This window comes from Heptranchias perlo, chromosome 33 (genome assembly GCF_035084215.1).
Source record: "Heptranchias perlo isolate sHepPer1 chromosome 33, sHepPer1.hap1, whole genome shotgun sequence".
Lineage (NCBI taxonomy): Eukaryota > Metazoa > Chordata > Chondrichthyes > Hexanchiformes > Hexanchidae > Heptranchias > Heptranchias perlo.
In genome coordinates, this window is record NC_090357.1 from 26040373 (window position 1) to 26065935 (window position 25563).

The window sequence follows — 25563 nt, forward strand, 5'->3', positions numbered from 1 at the left end:
AATCACCCCTACATCACACCACTCTCTAAAATGTAATGTCTGACCAGGGGCTTTCAGTACTTGAGGAGCTGAAGGAGATGAATTGTCAAAAGTTGTTACCAAGTAGAAGTGCTTGGTGAAAGATGCCGGCTGAACTCTGCCTCAAATACCAAAGTGAGTCCCGTGAGGTGCCATGTTAAACATGGGTCACGTCACAAGGTGACAGCTGGACAGACACTCTGGATCAGACCATAAATCCAACTTACTGCTGAAGGTTCCCATGACTTTTCCCTCCAGCTTTTTGGCCACCGATTCACACAGCTGAACAGCGATATCAGCAGCAACATTTTTAGCTGCAAGAAAGTAAAGAGAAAGGAGGAGGAAAATATGAGTCAAGGATATCTTCTTAGGCCAATGAGCGATTGTGGTGTATAAATATATATGATTGCAATACAATTTAGAGGAGTCATAGTTTAGTATTACAGAGGACATCGCCACAACCTACCAATTAAGTGATCTTTCATCTTGTCAAGCACAGGCTCCATGTCCTGGGGGGTAAGGCTTTTAGATCCAACCAAGCCCTTCAGCATTCCAAACATACCCCCAAAGCCACTTTTCTTCACACTGTAGGTGAAACATTGTACATGTAACAAATCAAAAGCAAACTACTAGAGCAGGCCATTTTAAGAGTTTTCTGAAAGTTTCTCTGCATTGCTTGGGAGCTTGGTTGCTCCTCAAATCTGAAGGAGATCTAACTGGTTCAGTATGGACATACATACCTGGTGTTAGAGATTTCTTGCACTACCTTCTCTTTCTCTTCATCGTCATCATCATCCTCCTCCTCCTCCTCCTCTTCCTCCTCCTCTTCCTCCTCCTCACAGCTGTCATAATCCACGGTTTTCAAATCTCCTGCCATTGATCCACGAATCAAGCTCTGCAACAAGTAACCATCGTCTCAAGAAGACATTTGTGAAGGAACTCAAGAAAAAAAAACTTTTTACAATTGATCATCACAAACAAATTTAAAAACTGTGCCTCTCTTCTGGAACTATCTTTCTACTCATCTCACACTTTGTCTTTCTCTATATGTCTCTCAAACTCTTTCTTGTCATCTGTATCTCTACCTCTTCTCTTGTCTCTGACTTTTTCTCAACTCTTTCTGCAAATCATAAGAATATGGAAATCTACGTGATCAGAAAAGAAACACTTGCATTTAAACAAACCTTATCACATCTCCCAGAAAAGACTCAAAGCTCTTCATGTACAACGAATGACTTAAGTGTCACACATAGAAGAAAACAGCAGCTATTCTGCACGCAGCAAGATCCCACAAAAAATAAGGTGATGAATCACCAGTTAATTCACTTTTGGTGGTGTTGGCTGAAAGGGGAATGTTAGCCAGGATACCAGGAGAATCATAGAAAATTTACGGCACAGAAGGAGGCCATTCGGCCCATCATGTCCGCGCCGGCCGAAAATGAGCCACCCAGCCTACTTCCACTTTCCAGCACTTGGTCCATAACCTTGTAGGTTGTGGCACTTCAAGTGCATATCCAACCAAGTGCAATAGCCGTGAATTCCTTGCTTTTCTTTGAATAGGGCAATGGCACCTTTAACATCACCTGAACAAGCAGACACGGCCTCGATTTAACACCTCATTCAAAGAACTGAAAGAAGGAAAAGATCGCTGCAGTCCACCTGGGTGAAAAATACCATACACCAATCTCGCCGAAAACCTCAATTTTACAAAAATTGGCCCACTTCCCTAGTATGTTTGCTGACATTATCCCCCTCCACCTTCTCCCTCTCTTGTTTATCTCTCATTTTATATGACGTATATTCCTTTATCGAAGTATTCATTTAATATCTCCTACATTTTTTAAATGCCCAGAGCACAAAGCAAGATTTCTGCCAACATGTACCGAGCTGGAGGTTGTGACTGTCCAAATTAATTGCATGGCTAGGGAGGGAAGGGTAGTTGGAGGGTTGAGCCACATCTTGGTAGTTGTTGATGGGTGACTACAGGGGGCATTGATGAAGGCCTGAGAGCAGGTCATGCCCTTGTCTTAGCTGTATGTGTCAGGCCAGACAGGAAGCAGAGAATCAAGATACAAAAAGAGAGGGGAAACCTACCCAAAGACCCATCTAAGAATAGATAAATTTCTCAAACAGAACCACAAATTGGAGTGAAGACACCCCCCCTCCCAGATATGCACTTGAGGGGGCCTTCCCCAATAAATACCCAATTTCAACAGCCCCTCACTCAAATGAAACAGGTGCAACAAACATTATATATAGACTTTGAGGGTCTTTCTGCTTTCATTTGAGGTTGAGCAGAACTCACTCGCAGAAATAACATAACTAGGGCTCCCTGAAATATCCTCCTCTGATTAGAGTGTGAATAAACAGTGTTGAAAGGTTAGTGCAGTTTGTAATGTGTAAGCGTACCACATCTGCACTGGTGTCATCTCCGTTATTGATGAAAGCGCTGGACCGACCATTGACCAGTTTCTCGCTGTAGTCCAGCTCTTTGGCGCTAGTGTTGTTAGAATCCAGAGGCCAGACACGACGAGTTTTCTGTTTAGCCGGCTTAGGGGATTTGCTGCTACAATTCAGGAGGACAAAGACATTACTACAGTCAATCTCTCCGCTCCCTCACCCACTGAAAATCACTAGGTTGAGAAATTCAAATGCTAGAAGACATAAGTAAAAAATTAGAAATTGGTGGCATTCTAACGCATAGTGTCAAAGTAATTCAAGTTTGTATTGCAAATGTTAGGATTAATCACCAGAAAATCATGAGCATCATATATCAGCTATGCCGACTACTACGTACAACTCTCTGATCTGCACTCCCAACTGAGACTCCATGCCGAAAGAGACATAAAGTATATTACTTACATATACAATATAAACACTTTTATAACAATAGAGGTGTAACGGAAAAAGTGTACCAGGATGCAAGTGTAACATTTATTGGCAGCGTGTAGTATATCCAAGATTTTTAATACATTACTAGTGAATTTCCCATGGCTGTGCTCACATTTGTTACAACAAACTCAGCTTAAAGACATACTACTTCCTTTAACTTAGTTTGTTGTAACAGGCCGAGAGGGGTTACAGTGCCACCTCTGGAACGAGCATTACCCATTATGAGGCAAATCCAGAAAACACTACAGGTTGACCCGATAGTACACCCCTCGGAAATAAGGCACCTTCTCACCAGCTTTCTTTTTTCTCTTTCCCCAGTCTTCTACGGAAAAATTCTTCCCTATTCCTCCGGATGATTTCTTCGTTAGTCAAACCGTTTTGGTTGGCGTCTCCTGCAGCCACGGTTACTGCAGCCTTTAATGGGACCTCAGTTTTCTTTTCTGCTGTAGGCGCCTCAGGTACAGGGGCTGGAGATGGGAGGGGGAGAAAGAAAATGACAGAGAGAGAGAAAAAAGAAAAATTACCATAGCACAGTCATCTGTAAAATAAACTCTCAGAACAGCTTCTCTATACATCTCCTTACCACATACGAACAAAAAATAAAAAAAGAAAGTGAATTACTGATGTAGGTCAGCTAAAACAGCACCTCACTGATATAAGTTTTATTTACTGGGATAAGTTAGCCGGCCTCAGTATCCTTGCACGACGGGGGGGGGGGGGGGGGGGGGGGAACAAACAAAAAGTCTCCCAAGGCCTCCCCACCTGATCACTATGCAGTGACCTCTGCTGGAAAGTGCATGTGTGGGGATTGTAGGCGAGGCCAGAATTGGACCCAATTGTGACTCCGTGGTTCATTCGTCCACCAACACCGACTAACATTGAACGTCTAGGATCAGAAAAAAGTAATGGCCACTTGGATAAGCTACCAGTGCCCAGGGAATCATCTCCCAAGGATCAGCAACTACAGGAGAGGACAGAATCAGGGACATTTTATCAAATCAATGTTCTTTGACATCCCTCATCAAACTGAGTCCTGTTCTTTTCTATTTAAGGCCTAAAATGAACATGTTAAGATGGCAGTAATAGTAGGGGATTTCAACTACCCTAATATTAACCGGGATACAATCAGTGCAAAAGGTATAGAGGGCACAGAATTCTTAAAGTGCATTCAGGAGAACTTTTTTAGCCAGTACGTAGTAAGCCTAACAAGGTTGGGGGGGAACAGTTCTGGATTTAGTTTTATGGAATGAAGCTGGGCAGGTGGAAGGAGTATCAGTGGGAGAGCATTTTGGTGGTAGTGATCATAATTCAGTTAAATTTAGCATAGTTATGGAAAAGGACAAAGATAGAACAGGAGTAAAAGTTCTAAATTGGGGAAAGGCCAATTTTACTAAGCTGAGAAGTGATTTAGCAAAAGTGGACTGGAAACAGCTACTTGAAGGTAAATCAGTGTCAGGGCAGTGGGAGGTATTGAAGGGGGAAAGTTCAAGGGGTTCAAAGTAAACATGTTCCCACAAAGAAAAAGGGTGGGACTGCCAAATCTAAAGCCCCCTGGATGACAAGGAGCATAAGGCAAAGCTTGTGTCAGATGCCGAGAGCTTAATATTGCAGAAAGCCTAGAGGGGTATAGAAAGTGCAGGGGTGAAATTAAAGAGGAAATTAAGAAAGCAAAGAGAGGGCATGAAAAAATACTGGCAAGTAAAATTAAAGAAAACCCAAAAATGTTTTATAAATACAGAAAGAGCAAGAGGATAACTGAGGAAAGTGTAGGGCCTACCAGAGACCAAAAAGGTAAACTATGTGTGGAGGCAGATGTGGGTATTGTTCTTAATGAATACTTTATGTCTGTCTTCAAAAAAGAGGGGGACGACGCAGAGATTGTAGTTAAGGAGGAGGAGGAGGAGTGTGAAATATTGGATGGGCTAAACATAGTGAGAGAGGAAGTATTAAGCGTATTTGAAAGTAGATAAATCGCCAGGTCCAGATGAAATGAAACAGAGGAGGCTCTGACCATCGTTTTCTGATCCTCCCTGGCTACAGGCGTGGTGCCGGAGGGTTGGAGAACTGCTAACATTGTACCGTTGTTTAAAAAGAGAGAAAGAGATAGACCGAGTAATTATAGGCCACTCAGTTTAACCAGGCAAATTATTCGAACCAATTTTAGGGACAGCATAAATCATCATTTAGACAGGCACGGGTTAATCAAAGACAGTCAGCATGGATCTGTTAAGGGAATGTCATGTCTGACTAACTTGATTGAATTTTTTTGAGGATATAACATGGAGGGTCTATGAGGGTAACACGTTTGATGTAGTATACATGGATTTTAGCAAGGCTTGTGACAAGGTCCCACATGGCAGACAGGTCAAAAAAGTAAAAGCCCATGGGGTCCAGGGAAAGTGGCTAGTTGGATCCAAAATTGGCTCAGTGGCAGGAAGCAAAGGGTAATGGTTGATGGATGTTTTTGGGACTGGAAGACTGCTTCCAGTGGGGTTCCACAAGGCTCAGTACTAGGTCCCTTGCTTTTTGTGGTATATATTAATGATTTGGACTTGAATGTGGGGGGTGTGATCAAGAAGTTTGCAGATAATACAAAAATTGGCCGTGTGGTTGATAGTGAGGAGGAAAGCTGTAGACTGCAGGAAGATATCAATGGACTGGTCAGGTGGACAGAAAAGTGGCAAATGGAATTCAATCCAGAGAAGTGTGAGGTAATGCATTTGAGGAGCACAAACAAGGCAGGGAAGTACACAATAAATGGAGGATACTGAGAGGAGTAGAGGAATAAAGGGACCTTGGAATGCATGTCCATAGATCCCCGAAGGTAGCAGAACAGGTAGATAAGGTGGTTAAAAAGGTTACGGGATATTTTCCTTTATTAGCCGAGGCATAGAATATAAGAGCATGGAGGTTATGCTAGAACTGTATAAAACATTGGTTAGGCCACAGCTTGAGTACTGCGTACAGTTCTGGTTACCACATTACAGGAAAGATATGATTGCACTAGAGAGGGTACACAGGAGATTTACGAGGATGTTGTCAGAGTAGGGGAATTTTAGCTATAAGAAAAGATTGGATAGGCTGCGGTTGTTTTCTTTGGAACAAAGGAGGCTGAGGGGAGATTTGATTGAAGTGTATAAAATTATGACGGGTCTAGATAGAGTGGATAGGGAGGACCTATTTCTCTTAGTAGAAGGGTCAGCGACCGGGGGCATAGATTTGAATTAATTGGTAGAAGGATTAGAGAGGAGCTGAGGAGAATTTTTTTCACCCAGAGGGCGGTGGGGGTTTGGAACTCACTGCCTGAGAGGGTGGTAGAGGCAGAAACCCGCAACTCATTTAAAAAGTACTTGGATGTGCTCTTGAAGTGCGTAACCTACAGAGCTACGGACCAAGTGCTGGAAAATGGGATTAAACTGGATAGCTCTTTTTCGGCTGGCATGGACACATGGTCCCACTCCAGGGACTTAGGAACATAGGAACAGGGGTAGGCCATTCAGCCCCTCGTGCCTCCTCCGCCATTTGATAAGATCATGGCTGATCTGTGATCTAACTCCATATACCTGCCTTTGGCCCACATCCCTTAATACCTTTGGTTGCCAAAAAGCTATCTATCTCAGATTTAAATTTAGCAATTGAGCTAGTATCAATTGCCGTTTGCGGAAGAGAGTTCCAAACTTCTACAACCCTTTGTGTGTAGAAATGTTTTCCAATCTCACTCCTGAAAGGTCTGGCTCTAATTTTTAGACTGTGCCCCCTACTCCTAAAATCCCCAACCAGCGGAAATAGTTTCTTTCTATCCACCCTATCTGTTCCCCTTAATATCTTATAAACTTCAATCAGATCACCCCTTAACCTTCAAAACTCGAGAGAATACAACCCCAATTTGTGTAATCTCTCCTCGTAACTTAACCCTTGAAGTCCGGGTATCATTCTAATAAACCTACGCTGCACTCCCTCCAAGGCCAATATGTCCTTCCAAAGGTGCGGTGCCCAGAACTGCTCACAGTACTCCAGGTGCGGTCTAACCAGGGTTTTGTATAGCTGCAGCATAACTTCTGCCCCCTTGTACTCTAGATATAAAGGCCAACATTCCATTTGCCTTATTGCATATTTTCTGCACCTGTTCATGACACTTCAATGATCTATGTACCTGAACCCCTAAGTCCCTTTGGACATCCACTGTTTTTAACTTTTTACCATTTAGAAAGTACCCTGTTCTATCCTTTTTTGATCCAAAGTGGATGACCTCACATTTGTCTACATTGAATTCCATTTGCCAGAGTTTTGCCCATTCACCTAATCTATCAATATCCCTTTGTAATTTTATGTTTTCATCTACACTGCTTACAATGCCACCATTCTTTGTGTCATCGGCAAACTTAGATATGAGACTTTCTACGCCTTCATCTAAGTCGTTAATAAATATTGTGAATAATTGAGGCCCCAAGACAGATCCCTGCGGGACTCCACTAGTCACATCCTGCCAATGTGAGTACCTTCCCATTATCCCTACTCTCTGTTGCCTTTCGCTCAGCCAACTTCCTAACCAAGTCTGTACTTTTCCCTCGATTCCATGGGCTTCTATCTTAGCTAACAGTCTCTTATGTGGGACTTTATCAAATGCTTTCTGGAAGTCCATATAAATAACATCTATTGACATTCCCCTTTCCACTACTTTAGTCACCTCTTCAAAAAATTCAATCAGGTTTGTCAGGCACGACCTACCTTTCACAAATCCATGCTGGCTCTCTCTGATTAACTGAAAATTCTCAAGGTGTTCAGTCACCCTATCCTTAATTATAGATCCAGCATTTTCCCCACAACAGATGTTAGGCTAACTGGTCTATAATTCCCCGGTTTCCCCCTCTCTCCTTTCTTAAAAAGCAGAGTGATATGTGCAATTTTCCAATCTAGAGGGACAGTTCCTGAATCTAGAGAACTTTGAAAGATTATAGTTAGGGCATCCGCAATGTGCTCACCTACTTCCTTTAAAACCCTGGGATGGAAACCATCTGGTCCTGGGGATTTGTCACTCTTTAGTGCTATTATTTTCTTCATTACTGTTGCTTTACTTATGTTAATTTTATCGAGTCCCTGTCCCCGATTCAATATAAGTTTTCTTGGGATTTCCGGCATGCTATCCTCTTTTTCGACTGTAAATACTGACGCAAAGTAATTGTTCAACATGTCCGCCATTTCCCCATTGTGAATCACAATATCCCCACTTTCAGTTTTTAAGGGGCCAACACTGCTCCTGACCACCCTCTTTTTCCTAATATAACTATAAAAGCTCTTCGTATTGGTTTTGATATCCCTTGCAAATTTCTTTTCATACTCTCTTTTTGTAGCCCTTACTATCTGTTTTGTGACCCTTGGTTGATCTTTGTATCTTTCCCATTCGCCAGGATCTGTGCCATTTTTTGCCTTTTTGTATGCCCTTTCCTCATGTCTTATACTGTCCCTTATCTCTTTAGTTGTCCATGGCTGGTTTTTTTGGCAAGTAGAGTTCTTGCCCCTCAGGGGTATAAACCGATTCTGTATCACGTTAAATGTTTCTTTAAACATTTCCCACTGATCATCAGTCGTTTTACCCATTAACAGATTTGCCCAGTTTACTGTGGACAGTCTCTGTCTCATCCCATTGAAGTCGGCCTTGCCCAAGTCTAGAATCTTAGTAGCTGATTCACTTTTTTCCCTTTCAAGCACTACATTGAACTCGATCATGTTATGAGCACAAAATTTAGGCTGACACTCCAGTGCAGCACTGAGGGAGTGCTGCACTGTCAGAGGTGCCATCTTTCAGACGAGACATTAAACTGGGGCCCTGTCTTCCCTGTCAGTTGGATGTAAAAGATTCCCATAGCACAATTCAAAGAAGATATTAGGAAGTCCTCCCTGATGTCCTGGCCAATATTGATCCCTAAACCAACTTCACTAAAACAGATTATCTGGTCATTGTCTCATGGCTGCTTGTAGGAGCTTGCTGTGCGCAAACTGGCAGCTGCATTTCCTAAATGACAACAGTGACTACACTTCAAAAAAAATACTTCATTGGCTGTAAAGTGCTTTGGGACATCCTGAAGTCGTGAAAGGTGCTATATAAATAAATAAGTCTTTCTTTTTTTGGGGTGGGTGATGCCGGTGGGAAACGACACCCTGCATATTGGGAAATTGCTGGCGCGCTGTCCATGATTCTTCCACATTTGCAGCTGGCAGTCACGCAGCATTCCAGCAGGAGCAGAACTCAGGCTGGTTACCCCCCACCACCTGTTGTACCCCTGGGGCACTGAAGACAATTCCTTTTGCCCTGGCTGAGATCAGCTAACTCATCAGAGACTGGGAACGGCACCTCTGGTCTCTACAGGGTAGTGCTCTACCACACAGTAATCAGCAGAGCTGATAGGTACTTTCTATTGGAGGGGCGGCTAGCAAGTCTTCACTTTTTCGCTGCCACCTCCACCAACAGAGCAGGGCCTGCAACTCCTTAGCATCAGAAATCACTAGGCCAGCTGTATATACACCTTACCCTTGCTCAGTCAGAGGGAGAATCTGGTCCAGAGGACTTCCAGATACGAGCCTCTGACCGAGCAATCCTGTGACACACCACAGTTGAACATTATGCCACTACTCTAAAGTGGAGAGTGTATCGGATCAAGCGCTCAAGTATTATAAAGAGATATCTGTACACTTACTGGTGTCTTTCAGTCGTCTCTTGCTACTGTGCTGACTACAGGCAGTTTGGCAGCAGACATCTGTACAGAGCTCCTCTCGTGTGACGTGATGAACGGCAGTGGTTCATGTCACTAGAGTAGAACTTCACATTGTTGTCACATCAGGAGGCGCTCCACATAAATGTCGGCTGTCAGGCTACCTCTAACCAGCAGCTCCAAAGTATAAAATATTAACACAAGGAGTAACAGAGAGACATCAGTCACAGTAAGGATCTTTCTCTACCATTTAGATTTATGCTTCCTGAAACAAAGGTTTCTCCACCCATTAAAGACAGTGTACTCTGATGATTTGCTACTTTGTTTATACAGCACTCTCTTGATCACAGTTGTTTCTTTCTCCGCAGCACATTACACTCCCTGAGCCACCTCCTCTGCCAATACGCTGTTACTTACCTTCCTTCTTGTTTTTCTTGTTCTCCTTCCCCTTTTCTCCACGGACTTCTATCATAGATTTCACAGTTTTCTTTGATTTATCGGATTGTTTGAATGTTTTCATGACAGATGGTGCTTTTCCTTTGGTGCATTCCTCAGCAGCCCTAAAACAACCAACAAAATGCAATGCATCACAAGCAGAATTACCCAATCATAATGGTTCAAAACAGACAGTTTTTTTAAAAAAGTAGTGTCGTTGAATTTCTAGTTGCAAGGGACTGAATATTCTTCTTACTGCAAAGAAACACATTTCTTTTATCTTGCCTCCCCCTCACAATCTGCGGTACAATTCCACAGATCCTGGTAGCCCTTTGGGACCTTGCTTAAGTGTCTATTCTTGATGCAAAAGTCCAGGCAGTGGAATGTAAGTAGGTTATTCTGCTGCAGGTGGCATCACAGCCAAGACCCTGTCCTCGTCTCCGAGTGGTGACCACCATCTGGTGAGAAGTTGAAAAGGTTTGAGGAATCATAGAAAATTTACGGCACAGAAGCAGGCCATTCGGCCCATCGTTTCCGCGCCGGCTGAGAAACAAGCCACTCAGCCTAATCCCACTTTCCCGCATTTGGTCCATAGACCTGCAGGTCACGGCTCTTCAGGTGCACATCCAGGTATTTTTTTAAAATGAGTTGAGGGTTTCTGTCAAATCTGTCATCAGAGCTAAAACTCTCCAGTCCTGGCAACATCCTCGTAAATCTCCTCTGCACCCTCTCTACTGCAATTACATCCTATCTGTAATGTGGTTGACGATCCGGATTCTTTCCCCTCAGTCTGGTTCAGTAATAACTGAAGTCGAATACATTTTAAAGTTCAACACATCTTTAATAGCAGGGTTCTTAGTCTGCAGCATTGATTTGGACTCCTGATAGAGTCCCTCTATGCTGGCAGAGCAAGAACAACAACATACAGAAATCCACACGTTTTTATACAGATGAATAGGGGTTGGAACATACTTAACGAGGGTCAACACCAATCATAAGCCGGGCATAGGTTGCCATGCGAGGTTACATTATTTCCGGCCAATCATAAATCGTCCATGTGCTGATCATGTTGCTGTTAGACATCAAAGGGGATAACTTCCTCACTTTCCAACTTGGAATGTTCTTCCCTGTTCCTTCTGTTCCTTATCTCCCAACCTGGAATGTCTTTCAACTTTGGCTAAGCTCGTTACCTATATTGATCTGCCATAAACATGGAGACATTCAGACCAGTCCTTGACTCACATCAAAGACCTATCATTGATAAGACAATGCAGGCCTGCTGACTAAGCAAACATATGGCCCAGCAGGAGGGCCAGGCCACTTGTATCAATCTCAGTTACTAACTAATTAACCCTTTCTAACCATTTTGCATTCTGCTTCTTTGCCACATAGGCATTTTAATATTTTACCGAAAACTGACCACGTAGGGATTCTCATGGTGACCAGAACTGTGCGCAGTACTCAAGCTGTGGCCCAACTAGTGTTTTATACAGTTCTAGCATAACATCCCTGCTTTTACATTCTATGCCTCAGCTACTAAAGGGAAGCATTCCATATGCCTTCTAAACCATCTTATCTACCTGTCCTGCTACCTTCAGGGATCTGTGGACATGCACTCCAAGGTCCCTTTATTCCTCTACACCTCTCAGTATCCTCCATTTATTGTGTACTCCCTTGCCTTGTTTGCTCTCCCCAAATGCATTACCTCACACTTCTCCAGATTGAACTCCATTTGCCACTTTTCTGCCCATCTGACCTGTCCATTAATATCTTCCTGCAGTCTATAGCTTTCCTCCTCACTATCGACCATACGGCCTATCTTTGTGTCATCCACAAATTTCTTAATCATGCCCCCTACGTTTAATGTGACTGCCCCCACCAAAAATCATCTACAGGCGCTCTATCACAGCTCCAGCTGTTTCTTAAACGAGTCCATGGTTTTTGCCTTCATTATTCTGTGATGCACAAGTTCATTCCAAGTGTGTTGATCACTGCTTGCAAGAAACTCTCCAACATCAGTCCTAAAGTTGCTTTTTCAACAGTTTAAACCTGTGGCATACCGTGAAATAATGCCCAATCTTTAGTTTTCCTACACCTTTTAAATACCTTGCCTACCTCCATTTTTTAAAAATTCGTTCATGGGAGGTGGGCGTCGCTGGGGAGGCCAGCATTTATTGCCCATCCCTAATTGCCCTTGAGAAGGTGGTGGTGAGCCGCCTTCTTGAACCGCTGCAGTCCGTGTGGTGAAGGTTCTCCCACAGTGCTGTCAGGAAGGGAGTTCCAGGATTTTGACCCAGCGACGATGAAGGAACGGCAATATATTTCCAAGTCGGGGTGGTGTGTGACTTGGAGGGGAACATGCAGGTGGTGTTGTTCCCATGTACCTGCTGCTCTTGTCCTTCTAGGTGGTAGAGGTCGCGGGTTTGGGAGGTGCTGTCGAAGGAGCCTTGGCGAGTTGCTGCAGTGCATCCTGTGGATGGTACACACTGCAGCCACTGTGCGCCGGTGGTGATGGGAGTGAATGTTTAGGGTGGTGGATGGGATGCCAATCAAGCGGGCTGCTTTGTCCTGGATGGTGTCGAGCTTCTTGAGTTTTATAGGAGCTGCACTCATCCAGGCAAGTGGAGAGTATTCCATCACGCTCCTGACTTGTGCCTTGTAGATGGTGGAAAGGCTTTGGGGAGTCAGGAGGTGAGTCACTCGCCGCAGAATACCCAGCCTCTGACCTGCTCTTGTTGCCACAGTATTTATATGGCTAGTCCAGTTAAGTTTCTGGTCAATGTTGACCCCCAGGATGTTGATGGTGGGGGATTTGGCGATGGTAATGCCGTTGAATGTGAAGGGGAGGTGGTTAGACTCTCTCTTGTTGGAGATGGTCATTGCCTGGCACTTGTCTGGCACGAATGTTACTTGCCACTTATCAGCCCAAGCCTGGATGTTGTCCAGGTCTTGCTGCATGCGGGCTCGGACTGCTTCATTATCTGAGGGGTTGCGAATGGAACTGAACACTGTGCAATCATCAGCGAACATCTCCATTTCTGACCTTATGATGGAGGGAAGGTCATTGATGAAGCAGCTGAAGATGGTTGGGCCTAGGACACTGCCCTGAGGAACTCCTGCAGCAATGCCCTGGAGCTGAGACGATTGGCTACCAACAACCACTACCATCTTCCTTTGTGCTAGGTATGACTCCAGCCACTGGAGAGTTTTCCCCCTGATTCCCATTGACTTCAATTTTACTAGGGCTCCTTGGTGCCACACTCTGTCAAATGCTGCCTTGATGTCAAGGGCAGTCACTCTCACCTCTCCATAAGCCCCCTCAGTCTCCAACTTTCAAGGATGAAGAGTCCAAGTTTTTCTAGTCTTTCCTCTTAATTTGATTCTCCAACTCAAGGGATTGACCTCTAAGCTTGACTCTCTACCGTCTCCAGAGATTTAATATTTCCATTGTGTCTCTGTATATCCCCCTGGAATCAATACAGTTGGATGCCCACCTCTCCTTTTGCCTTATCTTAGCCTTGCTTCAAATCTCCTGTTTGATTACTGCAAGTGCCAATTGTTATTCCACACAACTAGAAAGTGCAATGTCCTATTGGATCCAGCAAAGGAAATTCTGAAACGTGAAGGTTTTCATTCTCTTACCTCAGGAGGCCTCTGAAGTCATCCGAAAAGTCAAAGGAACCGCTGAGGAGGCCCAGCACTCCTTGCTGCTGTAACTGGTTCCTATATTTATCACGAAACTGCATGTGGATATCATCAATAAACTTATCTACATACGTTAGCGTCAGGATTTTTTGGTAGCCCACCTGCAGGGTAAAATGAGAGGAGAAAATGCCCTTAATGAACTGGGTCTTGTTCTGACAATTATGAACACAAGTCTTAAAATCAGTAAATGATAAAATCAGTAAATCACTGCAAGTTTGTAAACTACTCCATTTCACCATAGAGTATTGAGAGCTTACCTCAAATGGTACAAAATAAATACAGACTGTTACAGATTGCTAGAAGCTAATGGGCCTGTGGTAAAACTCTGGGCCAAAAACCAACTATTAGCCAAAACCATAGATTAGAATGAGGGTTAATATCACGTACATTGAATTCACCGAGGGCAGTGATGTCACTTGGGTTTAAGACAGTTGGCAACGTAACAAGCAGTGGAATCGATCCCGGTAATGGAAGCAGTGGTATACTACAGGGGTCTACTTTTAGGACTTGCTACATCACTGTATTCCTGCAGTTTACAATCCTGCCGATTATCTCTTTTCCCAGATAAGGAAAACAACTGGTTTTCCCAAGAGCAGCATCATTTATGCTAATATTTATCCCTCTACTGTACTTCTTGGCAGGTCAACATTCATGCACGATAACCCAGACTGTGGCCTGGCTTCTGCAGCAGCGCTCTCAACTTACCCTGGCCACTGCTTCATGTTTTTTATTTAACACAGTACGGGTGTCAGGGTTGAGATGGTGCAGCGTGCGGAAGTGCTGTGCCATTGAACCCTCACACCACTAAATTTCCAATTTCAGCTTGTGACAAGTGCAGCACGCCCTACCCCACCGAGGGACATGGGGAATTTATTTCCCTAGGCATTCTCCAGCACCTCCTAGTGGTTTATTTCACAGCAACACGGATGGAGGCCTGGGTTTCAGTCTGTTACAAAGATTAGCAGCACTCCTTCAAATCAATGTGCATTTGCTTTTTGGAAGTGCAGCATTTGTGCACTGAGAACTCGATCAAAGGCAGTGGGATCATTAAGAGGCCACCCATTTAATCCTGCAACATTGGCATTCCAGCACAATATAGTAAATATTGAAGAAACAAATGCAGTGAAATTTCTTGCTGTAAACAAGGGTGGGCACTGCACATCAATAAAGTAAATCAAAACACACTCAGCATTTCGTATTGTGGTTACTCCCATTTAAACAGCAACTTCTCTCTCTCCCACTTCAATAAGTACTACATACACCTCGATTTTCCTGAAATCAAACACAGCTTTGGACCCCAGAATTTTATAGCTTGTCTCGTGGTAACATTGACATTAACCACAGATAAAGGGCACAGGCACAATGGGCAGAATGGCCTCCTCTGTGCTGTATATTTTATGATTCTATGAACTAGTTTTGGTCTGTTGAATACTCACCACAAACAGCAACTCAAACTCATTGTCCAGCTTGTATTTAAGGGTGAGGGCTTCATGAGTAAATGAGTTATTTCCTCCTCGCTCCTGCAAAAGGACAACAGTCAGTTCATTAGCTGAATCGATCAACTTGTTGTTGTCCCCGACGGTTAAGGACAACGTAGCAAGGCCCAGGGAATTTGCTCTGGGATGCAAACATCTTAGCCTAATGAACACAATGACAACCCTGTGCTAGCAAGCGATGACTAGCTCTACAGTTCAATTTCTCGCCACTTGCTTTTGTATCAGATAATTATAGTTGAGCGAGAGAGAGAGAGCAATAGAGAGCGAGAGATAAAGGTAGCGAGAGATAGAGAGATAACGGTAGAGGTAGAGCGATAACAGTAGAGGTAGAGGTAGAGCGATAACGGTAGAGGTAGAGGTAGAGCGATAACGGTAGAGGTAGAGGTAGAGCGATAACGGTAGAGGTAGAGGTAGAGCGATAACGGTAGAGGTAGAGCGATAACGGTAGAGGTAGAGCGATAACGGTAGAGGTAGAGCGATAACGGTAGAGGTAGAGAGATAACGGTAGAGGTAGAGAGATAACGGTAGAGGTAGAGAGATAACGGTAGAGGTAGAGAGATAACGGTAGAGGTAGAGAGATAACGGTAGAGGTAGAGAGATAACGGTAGAGGTAGAGAGATAACGGTAGAGGTAGAGAGATAACGGTAGAGGTAGAGAGATAACGGTAGAGGTAGAGAGATAACGGTAGAGGTAGAGAGATAGAGGTAGATCCTTCCTGTGAACTTTATCAATTCTAAATTACTATGTCCACATTTATAATAGAAACTGCCTATGTAAACTTTTCATGCTGTAATTACATCCTTCTACCAGTGGAAGTGTGGACACAGGAATTAATAATGGAAATATACAAAATAAGGGTAGAATGTAAGACCTGAATTATGTCGATGGCCCTGATCTCATTATCCCCTGCCTTCTAACCCTACCACACCTGACGATTACACTTGGCCTTTCTTGACTCCAGGTGTGCAACACCACCAAAGATTGACTAGTATACATTTAAAAGGGGAACACAGCTGGAGGAGAGGTGGAAGAAATATCCCTGGCTCTGCAGGACTGTTAACATTTCTACTTGCACATACTCACAAGCAGCATCATGGAGAACTACTGGTACTAAACCGTTGAAGGTGCAGTTTAAACCAAATCAAGGTTTTAATCTTGTGGTAACGCTGAAAGATGTTGGAGAAAATTCTGAAGATTTGAAGTAAAATGTATCAGGAGAGATTTTGAAGATTCAGTGACAATGATGAGGGCTGAAGAGAAGATAAGTGGACAAATTGTCATGATAAGAGGTGTGACTTTGATGATAACAATTCAATGGTCATTTAGCAAGACAGATAGCTACCTAAGCAAGCCTTGGGTTGGCAACCCCAGGGAAGAAAGCGCAGATTCACTGCACAAACAATTTTGAGATATATATAAATAATCAATCTCAACACAGACAAAATGCAATGGCAGTCCAGGATACAAATGAATGGTGCGTGCCCACTGAACCATCTGAGTAAGAACATTTTAAATCCTGCCTGTTCTAAATTCCATCTCAAGTTCCTTAAAAGGAGGGACATTACAGTAACTGCTTTACTTGCTTTTTCTGTCTTGTTTCTGAATCTGAAGCTTGTTGCGATGTGATCTAAAATTGTGCTGAGCTCTAAGCAGCATTATCAGGAATTCTTACAACGAACAGCAGAAGCTCCATGGTGGCCTAAATACACCATGTGAGGTGGTGCTTAGCACACAGTCCGGAAGGTCCCAGGTTTGATCCGGAGTTTGTGCTGAGTTGCCTGATCCCAGACAGGGCAGAGGTAAGGGCATTACAATTGGTCTCAATGGTCACTGGTCTGGGATGGGCTAAAATCAGCCAGGGCTCATGCTTCTAATTGCTGGCTGATAAAGTGCACCTGTGGTTGTCAAATGAGAACGGGTTCAAACTCAGCTTGGTGCTCTCTACGGTTAAGTAGCTTGTTGGCACTCATTGCCTATAGTCACACACAAACAACAGTCACTGGGGGTGTAGTAATGGAGAGCTTTTCAACACCCAGCAAACATCAGCACTTTCAGGAGTTCAGGGAAGCAAATGGTGTCATAAAACCCCAAGAGTCTCACAAAACCAAAAAGATACTTTCTAAAATCTGTATCAAAACAGGAAAACCTTGGATATTGATTCCATTATCACGTTCCCTCCTTTCAATAATCTACTGCATGTCGATCCGACATCAGCAAAGAAGTCAACTTTTAAATAATTCAGTACACCAGGCATTATAAGCATTTCCCCTTTAAACCTAAAACAAAATACTGCAGATGCTGCAAATTGACGAAAGAACATCAACCTGATCTTTCTCCCCAGATGCTGCTTGACCTGCTGAGTATTCCCAGCATTTTCTGTTTTTATTCCCTACCTACAGCCCTACTGAACGATACCCTACAGTGACATCAATGATGTTAAACAAATGTATTTTTGTTACATGATCCTTATTGTAATCATTTCGTGTGTGTGTGTGTGTGTGTGTGTGTGTGTGTGTGTGTTCGTGTGTGTGTGGGGGTTGGTGCAGTGGGGGACAACTTTGCAAATTAATGTAAGAATAAATCCCCAGCCTCATCTGTTTCAGCAGGGAGGCACTCAGCTATGTACTCATGGGAAAATTGCTCAAAATAGTTCACAACAAAAAAATATTATTGCAGAATCCAACTTGCTGCACCCAAGTGTATGTGCAAAAGCATCTGCTCCTTTTCTCACACAGTTCAACTTCAGAAACAAATTCAGTTATAATCATTTTGCTTCTCAGAGGATAGCAACAGGCTGGTTTTGTTCAGACTCCCAAAAGAAAATCGCACCACCTTTAATTGTTAACAGGATAATGAAACAGAAAGGTGCAGGTTACAATAACCAAAATGAAATAAAAAACCTCTATAATGGGTTAGTAAAATTATGGAAACATACTATACAGGGTAGAACCTATGCAATTCACTTTCTTCTCCACCTCCTACTTTATTCTCTAATAGCCCCGACTCATGGTAGGGTACAATTCCAAGGTGTCATCAGTCCACCATTAATTCACCAAGTGACTCTGTGTAAGTTTAGATAGTGAGTGTCAGCAGGCTTTTTGACTACAGTGGAGAGGAGAGAGTGGATATGTAACAAGAAAACCAAACCTCATCCTGCCTTCACAAAATTTGTAGCACCCCACCACTGCCTCAGCTTAGCAGATTGAGTCTTCCTGAGATCTATAGCTCAGTCCCATAGTGAGTTTACCAGTGGAGAGCTGGGGGTATACAATTTCTCACTTATAAAACATTGTTGCTGCCCTATCACAGCACAGAAAATGCTATACCCGTCATATTCACAAATCACAAGCTATCTAGGGCCAAGATTACTGCACATAGCAATTTGACACCTCCTTTATAGTGACAAAATGGAGCAGTCAATATTGGGAGATAAAAAGCTAATTTGGTTCAGTTTCCTCACAAACTTAATAGGAGCCATGATCCTGGTTGGTCCTGTAAAAATACTTCCATTGTAGCCAGGCAGAAAACGTAGATGGGAAGTCGGCAGGGGTGGGTGGTATTTGCCAATGCAGACATTTCATTCTTCTGCTGATTGGTCAAACTGCCTATATTGCATGCAACCCTACACCACAAACTTGAATGGATGCCGACATCTGTCCATTACTAGCATGAGTCAGGAGATTGTGGGTTCGAGTCCCACTCCAGAGACTTGAGCACAAAATCACCCAAAGTTTTTGAAGAAGAGGAGCAGGGAAGTTCTCCTGCTGCCCCAACATTAGTGGCCGTGCCGTCAGCTGCCTAGACCCCAAGCTCTGGAATTCCCTCTCTGAACCTCTCCATTCTTTAAGATGCTCCTTAAAACTTACTTCTTTGACCAAGCTTTTAGTTACCTGTCCTAATATCTCCTTCAGTGCAGTAGTGAGGGAGTGCTGCATTGTCAGAGGTGCCATCTTTCAGATGAGACGTTAAACTGAGGCCCCATCTGCCTCCTCAAGTGGACGTAAAAAATTCCATGGCACTATTTCAAAGAAGAGCAGAGGAGTTCTCTTCGGTGTCCTGGCCAACATTTATTCCTCAACCACCATCACTAAAACAGATTAACTGATCATTATCACATTGCTGTTTGTGGGACCTTACTGTGCACAAATTGGCTGCTGCATTTCCCTACATTACTACAGTGACTACACTTCAAAAATACTTCATTGGCTGTAAAGCGCTTTGGGATGTCCCGAGGTCATGAAAGACGCTGTATAAATGCAAGTTCTGTCTTTCTTTGGCTTGGTGTTAATTTTTGTCTTATTACGCTCCTGTGAAGCATCTGGGGAGGTTTTCCTACGTTGAATGCACTATGTAAATGCAAGTTGTTGTTGTCCTGGCCAACATTTAGCCCTGGACCATCAACACCAAAACAGATTAACTGGTCCTTTATCTCATTGCTGTTTGTGGGACCTTTAACACTTTGCTTTGAGATATCTTGACGGCATGAAAGAAATTACATAATTGCAAGTTTGTTCAGCCTGCCATTATATCAGCAACTAAAGTAAGTAAACCACTAAAACAGCAGCAGTTGCTGGAACAAGAAGCAAAGACACAACAGGACTTCAAAAACAAGCATCATTGAGGAGTGTTTTTGTATTTGTAGGAGTGCTTGCATCAATGTCCCACTTGCATAGCAGGTCAGGGCTCCAAGGAGATAAACAAGGGAATAAAGCTAAAATCCCCATAAAGACAAGATCTCTGAGGTACTTGAACGAAAACAAGCAGCACAAATTCTGAACAGGGGCAAAAACAACCTCTGCAATGAGGCAGCTGCAAGTTGAACAGTCAAAAATCATAGGACACTAGCTTTTTAAATTAAAAAACACTCCTGAACAGGATTTGTGGCATGTCATGTTTATATTGCAGATCCACTTGAAGCAATTTTGCAATATTACTCAATAACACAATAAAGTTTAAAATAATGATTGAGAAAGACATAAGTCAGACAAAGACCAAAGTAATAGATTGGAAAAATGCTAAATTTGTGGAGATGAGAATGGAACTGGGGAAAGCAAAATGGAAAACAGTTTTGACAGACAAAGAGATAGAACAGGAGTGGGAAATATTTGAAACGGTGATCAAGAGTTCAGGAGAAATATATTCCTTCAAAAAATAAGAACAAATTAGCCAATATCAAAACACCATGGCTGAATAAAGAGATATGGGTAAAATTGAAACTAAAGAAAAAGACATACATTATGTATATCAACAATAAAGCAGAGGATGACAAAAGGGAATACTAAGAGGTTAGGGAAGAAGTCAAAAAAACAATTAGGAAAGCAAAGAGGAACTACAAAAGCAAATTATCAAAGAATATAAAAAGAAATAATAAAGTATTCTACAGACACATAAATAGCAAAAGAAAAATTAAGATAGGGATAGGGCCACTAAGAGATTCACTAGATAAACACAGGGAATGACAGCAAAATGGCAGAAATATTGAACAGTTACTTAGCCTCAGTATTTACCAGGGAGACTATGGTGGGCATGACATTAGAAGAAGAGATCAAAAAAGATATGAAGACATTTAAGATAGAATGGGAGGAGATAATTGATAAACTAATCAAACTTAGGGAGAATAAAATCCCAGGACTGGATAGATTACATCTGCAAATATTAAAAGTTAAGGAAGAGAATTAAAGATTATTTTTGGAGAGAACATTTGGCATTGGGTAAAATAGGACTTAAGTATTGAGTTATTACATGTGTCTTTGCAGGTGGGAGCACTGGATTAAAAGCAGTACATGGTACACAAGTTCATACATTGACTTAACCTTGCTGTTTCCATTGCACATGAATACCAATCCATATTAAAAATCTTACATCTGCACACACTTCCCGTCTACAAAATCCTACTTCCTGTTGAATTTTTATCACTGTCAACTTTGTTCCATCATAAATTCCTATGTCCACATTTATAATGGAAAATACTTGCAAAAATTTGTCATGATATAAATGCATCTTCTGGCAGCGGTGGTACTGTAGCACCTCAGTTTTGCATCTTCCAGCTCCTCAGCCTATACTGCAGAGATATTAAATCTCTTCTGCTTACACATCCTGGTCCAATCTCCCAGGAGATTACATGGCTGGAGGGATGGGTGGGAGAGAAGAAGTATTTAGCCATGATGGTCCCGCCATCACGGTGTGGGACAGGCTTGATGGACCGGCTGGTCTGTTCCTGCCCGTCAATTTCATATCTTCGTATGTAATTCTCCCCCAACCTCTAACCCTGCTTCACCTGAAGACTTCACTTTGTCTTAACTCATGCCGTGGGGCATTGACTGGTATGTTAATTCCAGTATAAGCAATGATGTTGGCATGCCACAGAGCTCAAGGTCATGCCTGTGATCCTCCATGAACTGAGTTCCTGATCTTGGCAGTGCCATCACACTGGGGCACCAAGCAATAGCCAGGTACTGTTTCATAGAAACATAGAAAATAGGAGCAGTAGACGACCATTAGGCCCTTCGAGCCTGCTCCGCCATTCAATATGATCATGGCTGATCCTCTATCTCAATACCATATTCCTGCTCTCTCCCCATACCCCTTGATGCCTTTTGTGTCTAGAAATCTATCTAGCTCCTTCTTAACTATATTCAGAGACTTGGCCTCCACAGCCTTCTGTGGTAGAGAATTCCACAGGTTCACCACCCTGAGTGAAGAACAATTTCATGGGGGAGGGAAGAAAAATGTGAGGGTGAGCACTAGTGGCCAGCTCAACAGCAGCACTGGCAGAGGTCCACAGTGGGCAACTCACTGACATGTCGAGGAACATCGGCTCCGAGTTGAGGAGCTGGAGTCTGAGCTGTGGACATTGCGAGACATCAGGGAGGGAGAAAGCTACCTCAACATTTTGCTCCAGGAGGCAGCCATACCCCTTAGATTAAATACTTTAGAATTGTCACGTGGTCAGGGACGGAAGGGTGTGACTGCGAGTGAGGCAGGTACGGGGATCCAGGAGGTGGTATTGCAGGAGCCTCAGTCCCTGCGCTTGTCCAATAGATTTGAGGCCCTCGCAACCCTTGTGGACAAGTGCGGGGACTGCGGGGAGGACGAGCAAACTGATCACGGCACCGTGGTACAAGAAGCCCTTCAAGTGGGGGGAGTGAAAAGGAAGTTGGTTGTAGTAGGTGATAGTATAGTTAGGGGGCTAGACACTGTTCTCTGCAGCCAGGAGTATGAGTCCCGAAGGCTATGTTGCCTACCCGGTGCTAGGATTAAGGACATCTCCTCCGGAGAAGAACTTGGAGTGGGAGGGGGAGGATCCAGTTGTCGTGGTCCACGTATGTACTAACGACATAGGTAGGACTAAGAAAAAGGTTCTGCTGAGAGAGTTTGAGCAGCCAGGGACTAAATTAAAAAGCAGAACCACAAAGGTAATAATCTCCGGATTATTACCTGAGCCATGAGCAAATTGGCATAGGGTCAATAGGATCAGGGAGGTGAATGCGTGGCTCAAAGTTTGGTGTGGGAGAAGTGGGTTTTGATTCATGGGGCACTGGCACCAGTACTGGGGAAAGAGAGAGCTGTTCCGTTGGGACGGACTACACCTGGACCATGCTGGGACCAGAGTTCTAGCGAATCGAATAACTAGGGAGGTAGATAGGGTTTTAAACTAAATAGGGGGTGGGGGGGGGGGGGGGAGGGTCCCGGTGGAGAGAAATCTAGAATGCTAAAGAGAAAAGATAAAGAAGCAGTGCAGGAAAGTGATTGGGATAAGGATAACCAGATTGTGTCAGGAAGGGACAGAGCGTACAAACAATAGACAACAAATAGCGTCAGGGTAAGAAAAAAATGGTAATAAGACAAATAGGGCCATTGTACAAAAAAAAGTTAAGATGTCTAAAAACGTTAAAAAGACAAATCTAAAGGCAGTGTATCTGAATGCACGAAGCATTCGTAATAAGGTAGATGGATTAACAGCGCAAATAGATGTAAACGGATATGATACAATAGCAATTACAGAGACATGACTGCAGGGTGACCAAGGCTGGGAGCTGAATATCCAAGGGTATTCGATATTTAGGAAGGACAGGCAAAAAGGAAAAGGAGGTGGGGTGGCGTGGTTAGTAAAGGATGAAATCAGAGCAATAGTCAGAAAGGATATTGGCTCAGAAAATCAAGATGTAGAATCAGTCTGGGTGGAGTTAAGAAGCACCAAGGGGCAGAAAACGCTGGTGGGAGTTGTCTATAGGCCTCCAAACAGTAGTGGTAATGAAGGGGATGGGATCAAACAGGAAATTAGAGATGCATGTAAAAAGCGTACTACAGTAATCATGGGTGACTTTAATCTGCATATAGACTGGCCAAACCAAATTAGCAATAGTACTGTGGAGGATGAATTCCTGGAGTGTGTATGAGATGGTTTTTTAGACCAGTACGTCGAGGAGCCAACCAGGGAACAGGCTATCCTAGATTGGGTATTGTGCAATGAGAAGGGGTTAATTAATAATCTTGTTGTGCGGGGTCCTTTAGGGAAGAGTGACCATAACATGATAGAATTCTTCATTAAGATGGAAAGTGAAGTAGTCCAATCCGAAACTAGGGTCCTAAATCTAAACAAAGGAAGCTACGAAGGTATGAGGAGTGAGTTGGCTATGATAGATTGGGAAGCTTCATTAAAAGGCATGACGGTGGATAGGCAATGGCTAACGTTTAAGGAACAAATGCATGAATTGCAACAATTATACATTCCTTTCTGGCGCAAAAACAAAAGGAAATACAGCCCAACCATGGCTAACAAAAGAAATTAAGGATAGTATAAGTTCCAAAGAGGAGTCATATAAAGTTGCCAGAAAAACTAGCAAGCCTGAGGATTGGGAACAGTTTAGAATTCAGCAAAAAAGGACTAAGATTGATTAAGTGGGGAAAAATAGAGTATGAGAGTAAACTTGCAAGGAACATAAAAGTGGACTGTAAAAGCTTCTACAAGTATGTAAAAAGAAAAAGATTAGTGAAGACAAATGTAGGTCCCTTGCAGTCAGAAACAGGAGAATTTATAATGGGGAACAGGGAAATGGCAGAGCAATTAAACAAATACTTTGGTTCTGTCTTCACGGAAGAGGACACAAATAACTTCCCAGAAATGCTAGGGAACCAAGGGAGTTGTGAGAAGGAGGAATTAAAGGAAATTTGTATTAGTAAAAAAAGTGCTGGAGAAATTAATGGGATTGAAAGCCGATAAATCCCCAGGGCTTGATAATCTGCATCCCAGAGTACTAGAAGAGGTAGCCATGGAAATAGTGGATGCATTAGTTGTCATCTTCCAAAATTCTATAGATTATGGAACAGTTCCTGCAGATTGGAGGGTGTCAAATGTAACCCTATTATTTAAAAAAGCGGGAGAGAAAACAGGGAACTACAGACCGATTAGCCTAACATCAATAGTAGGGAAAATGCTGGAGTCTATTATAAAGCATGTGATAACAGGACACTTAGAAAATATCAACGGATTAGACAAAGTCAACATGGATTTATGAAAGGGAAATCATGTTTGACAAACCTACTGGAGTTTTTTTGAGGATGTAACTGGTAGAATAGATAAGGGAGAATCAGTGGATGTGGTTTATTTGGATTTTCAGAAGGTCTTTGATAAAGTCCCACATAAGAGGTTAGTATGCAAAATTAAAGCACATGGGATTGGTGGTAATAGACTGACTGGCATGGATTGAAAATTGGTTAATAGACAGAAAACATAGCTTAGGAATAAATGGGTCTTTTTCGGGGTGGCGGGCAATGACTAGTGGGGTACCGCAGGGATCAGTGCTTGGGCCCCAGCTATTCACAATATATCTCAATGATTTGGATGAGGGAACCAAATGTAATATTTCCAAGTTTGCTGATGACACAAAACTAGGTGGGATTGTGAGGAGGATGCAAAGAGGCTTCAAATCAATTTAGACAAGTTGAGTGAGTGGACAAATACATGGCAGATGCAGTATAATGTGGATAAATGTGAAGTTATCCACTTCGGAAGGAAAAACAGAAAGGTAGAGTATTATTTAAATGGTGATAGATTGGGAAATGTTGATGTACAAAGGGACCTGGGTGTCCTTGTACACCAGTCACTGAAAGCAAACATGCAGGTGCAGCAAGCAGTTAGGAAGGCAAATGGTATGTTGACCTTCATTGCAAGAGGATTTGAGTACAGGAGCAAGGATGTCTTACTGCAGTTATACAGGACCTTGGTGAGACCACACCTGGAGTATTGTGTGCAGTTTCGATCTCCTTAACTAAGAAAGGATATACTTGCCATAGAGGGAGTGCAG

At 43.0% G+C, this 25563-nt stretch overlaps 1 protein-coding gene across 1 annotated transcript in view; it reads right to left on the reverse strand.

Moving 5' to 3' along the window:
- Nucleotides 1-25563, reverse strand: part of srpra (SRP receptor subunit alpha) — a 39606-nt gene that overhangs the window by 10649 nt on the left and 3394 nt on the right. Inside the window, exons 2-9 of the mRNA XM_067971088.1 lie at nucleotides 15197-15280; nucleotides 13698-13861; nucleotides 10038-10180; nucleotides 3203-3377; nucleotides 2428-2584; nucleotides 759-913; nucleotides 485-603; nucleotides 246-332 (exon numbers count right to left, since the gene is read on the reverse strand). Of these exons, the coding sequence (XP_067827189.1) occupies nucleotides 246-332; nucleotides 485-603; nucleotides 759-913; nucleotides 2428-2584; nucleotides 3203-3377; nucleotides 10038-10180; nucleotides 13698-13861; nucleotides 15197-15280 (1084 nt within the window). The remainder of the gene's footprint in view (nucleotides 1-245; nucleotides 333-484; nucleotides 604-758; nucleotides 914-2427; nucleotides 2585-3202; nucleotides 3378-10037; nucleotides 10181-13697; nucleotides 13862-15196; nucleotides 15281-25563) is intronic.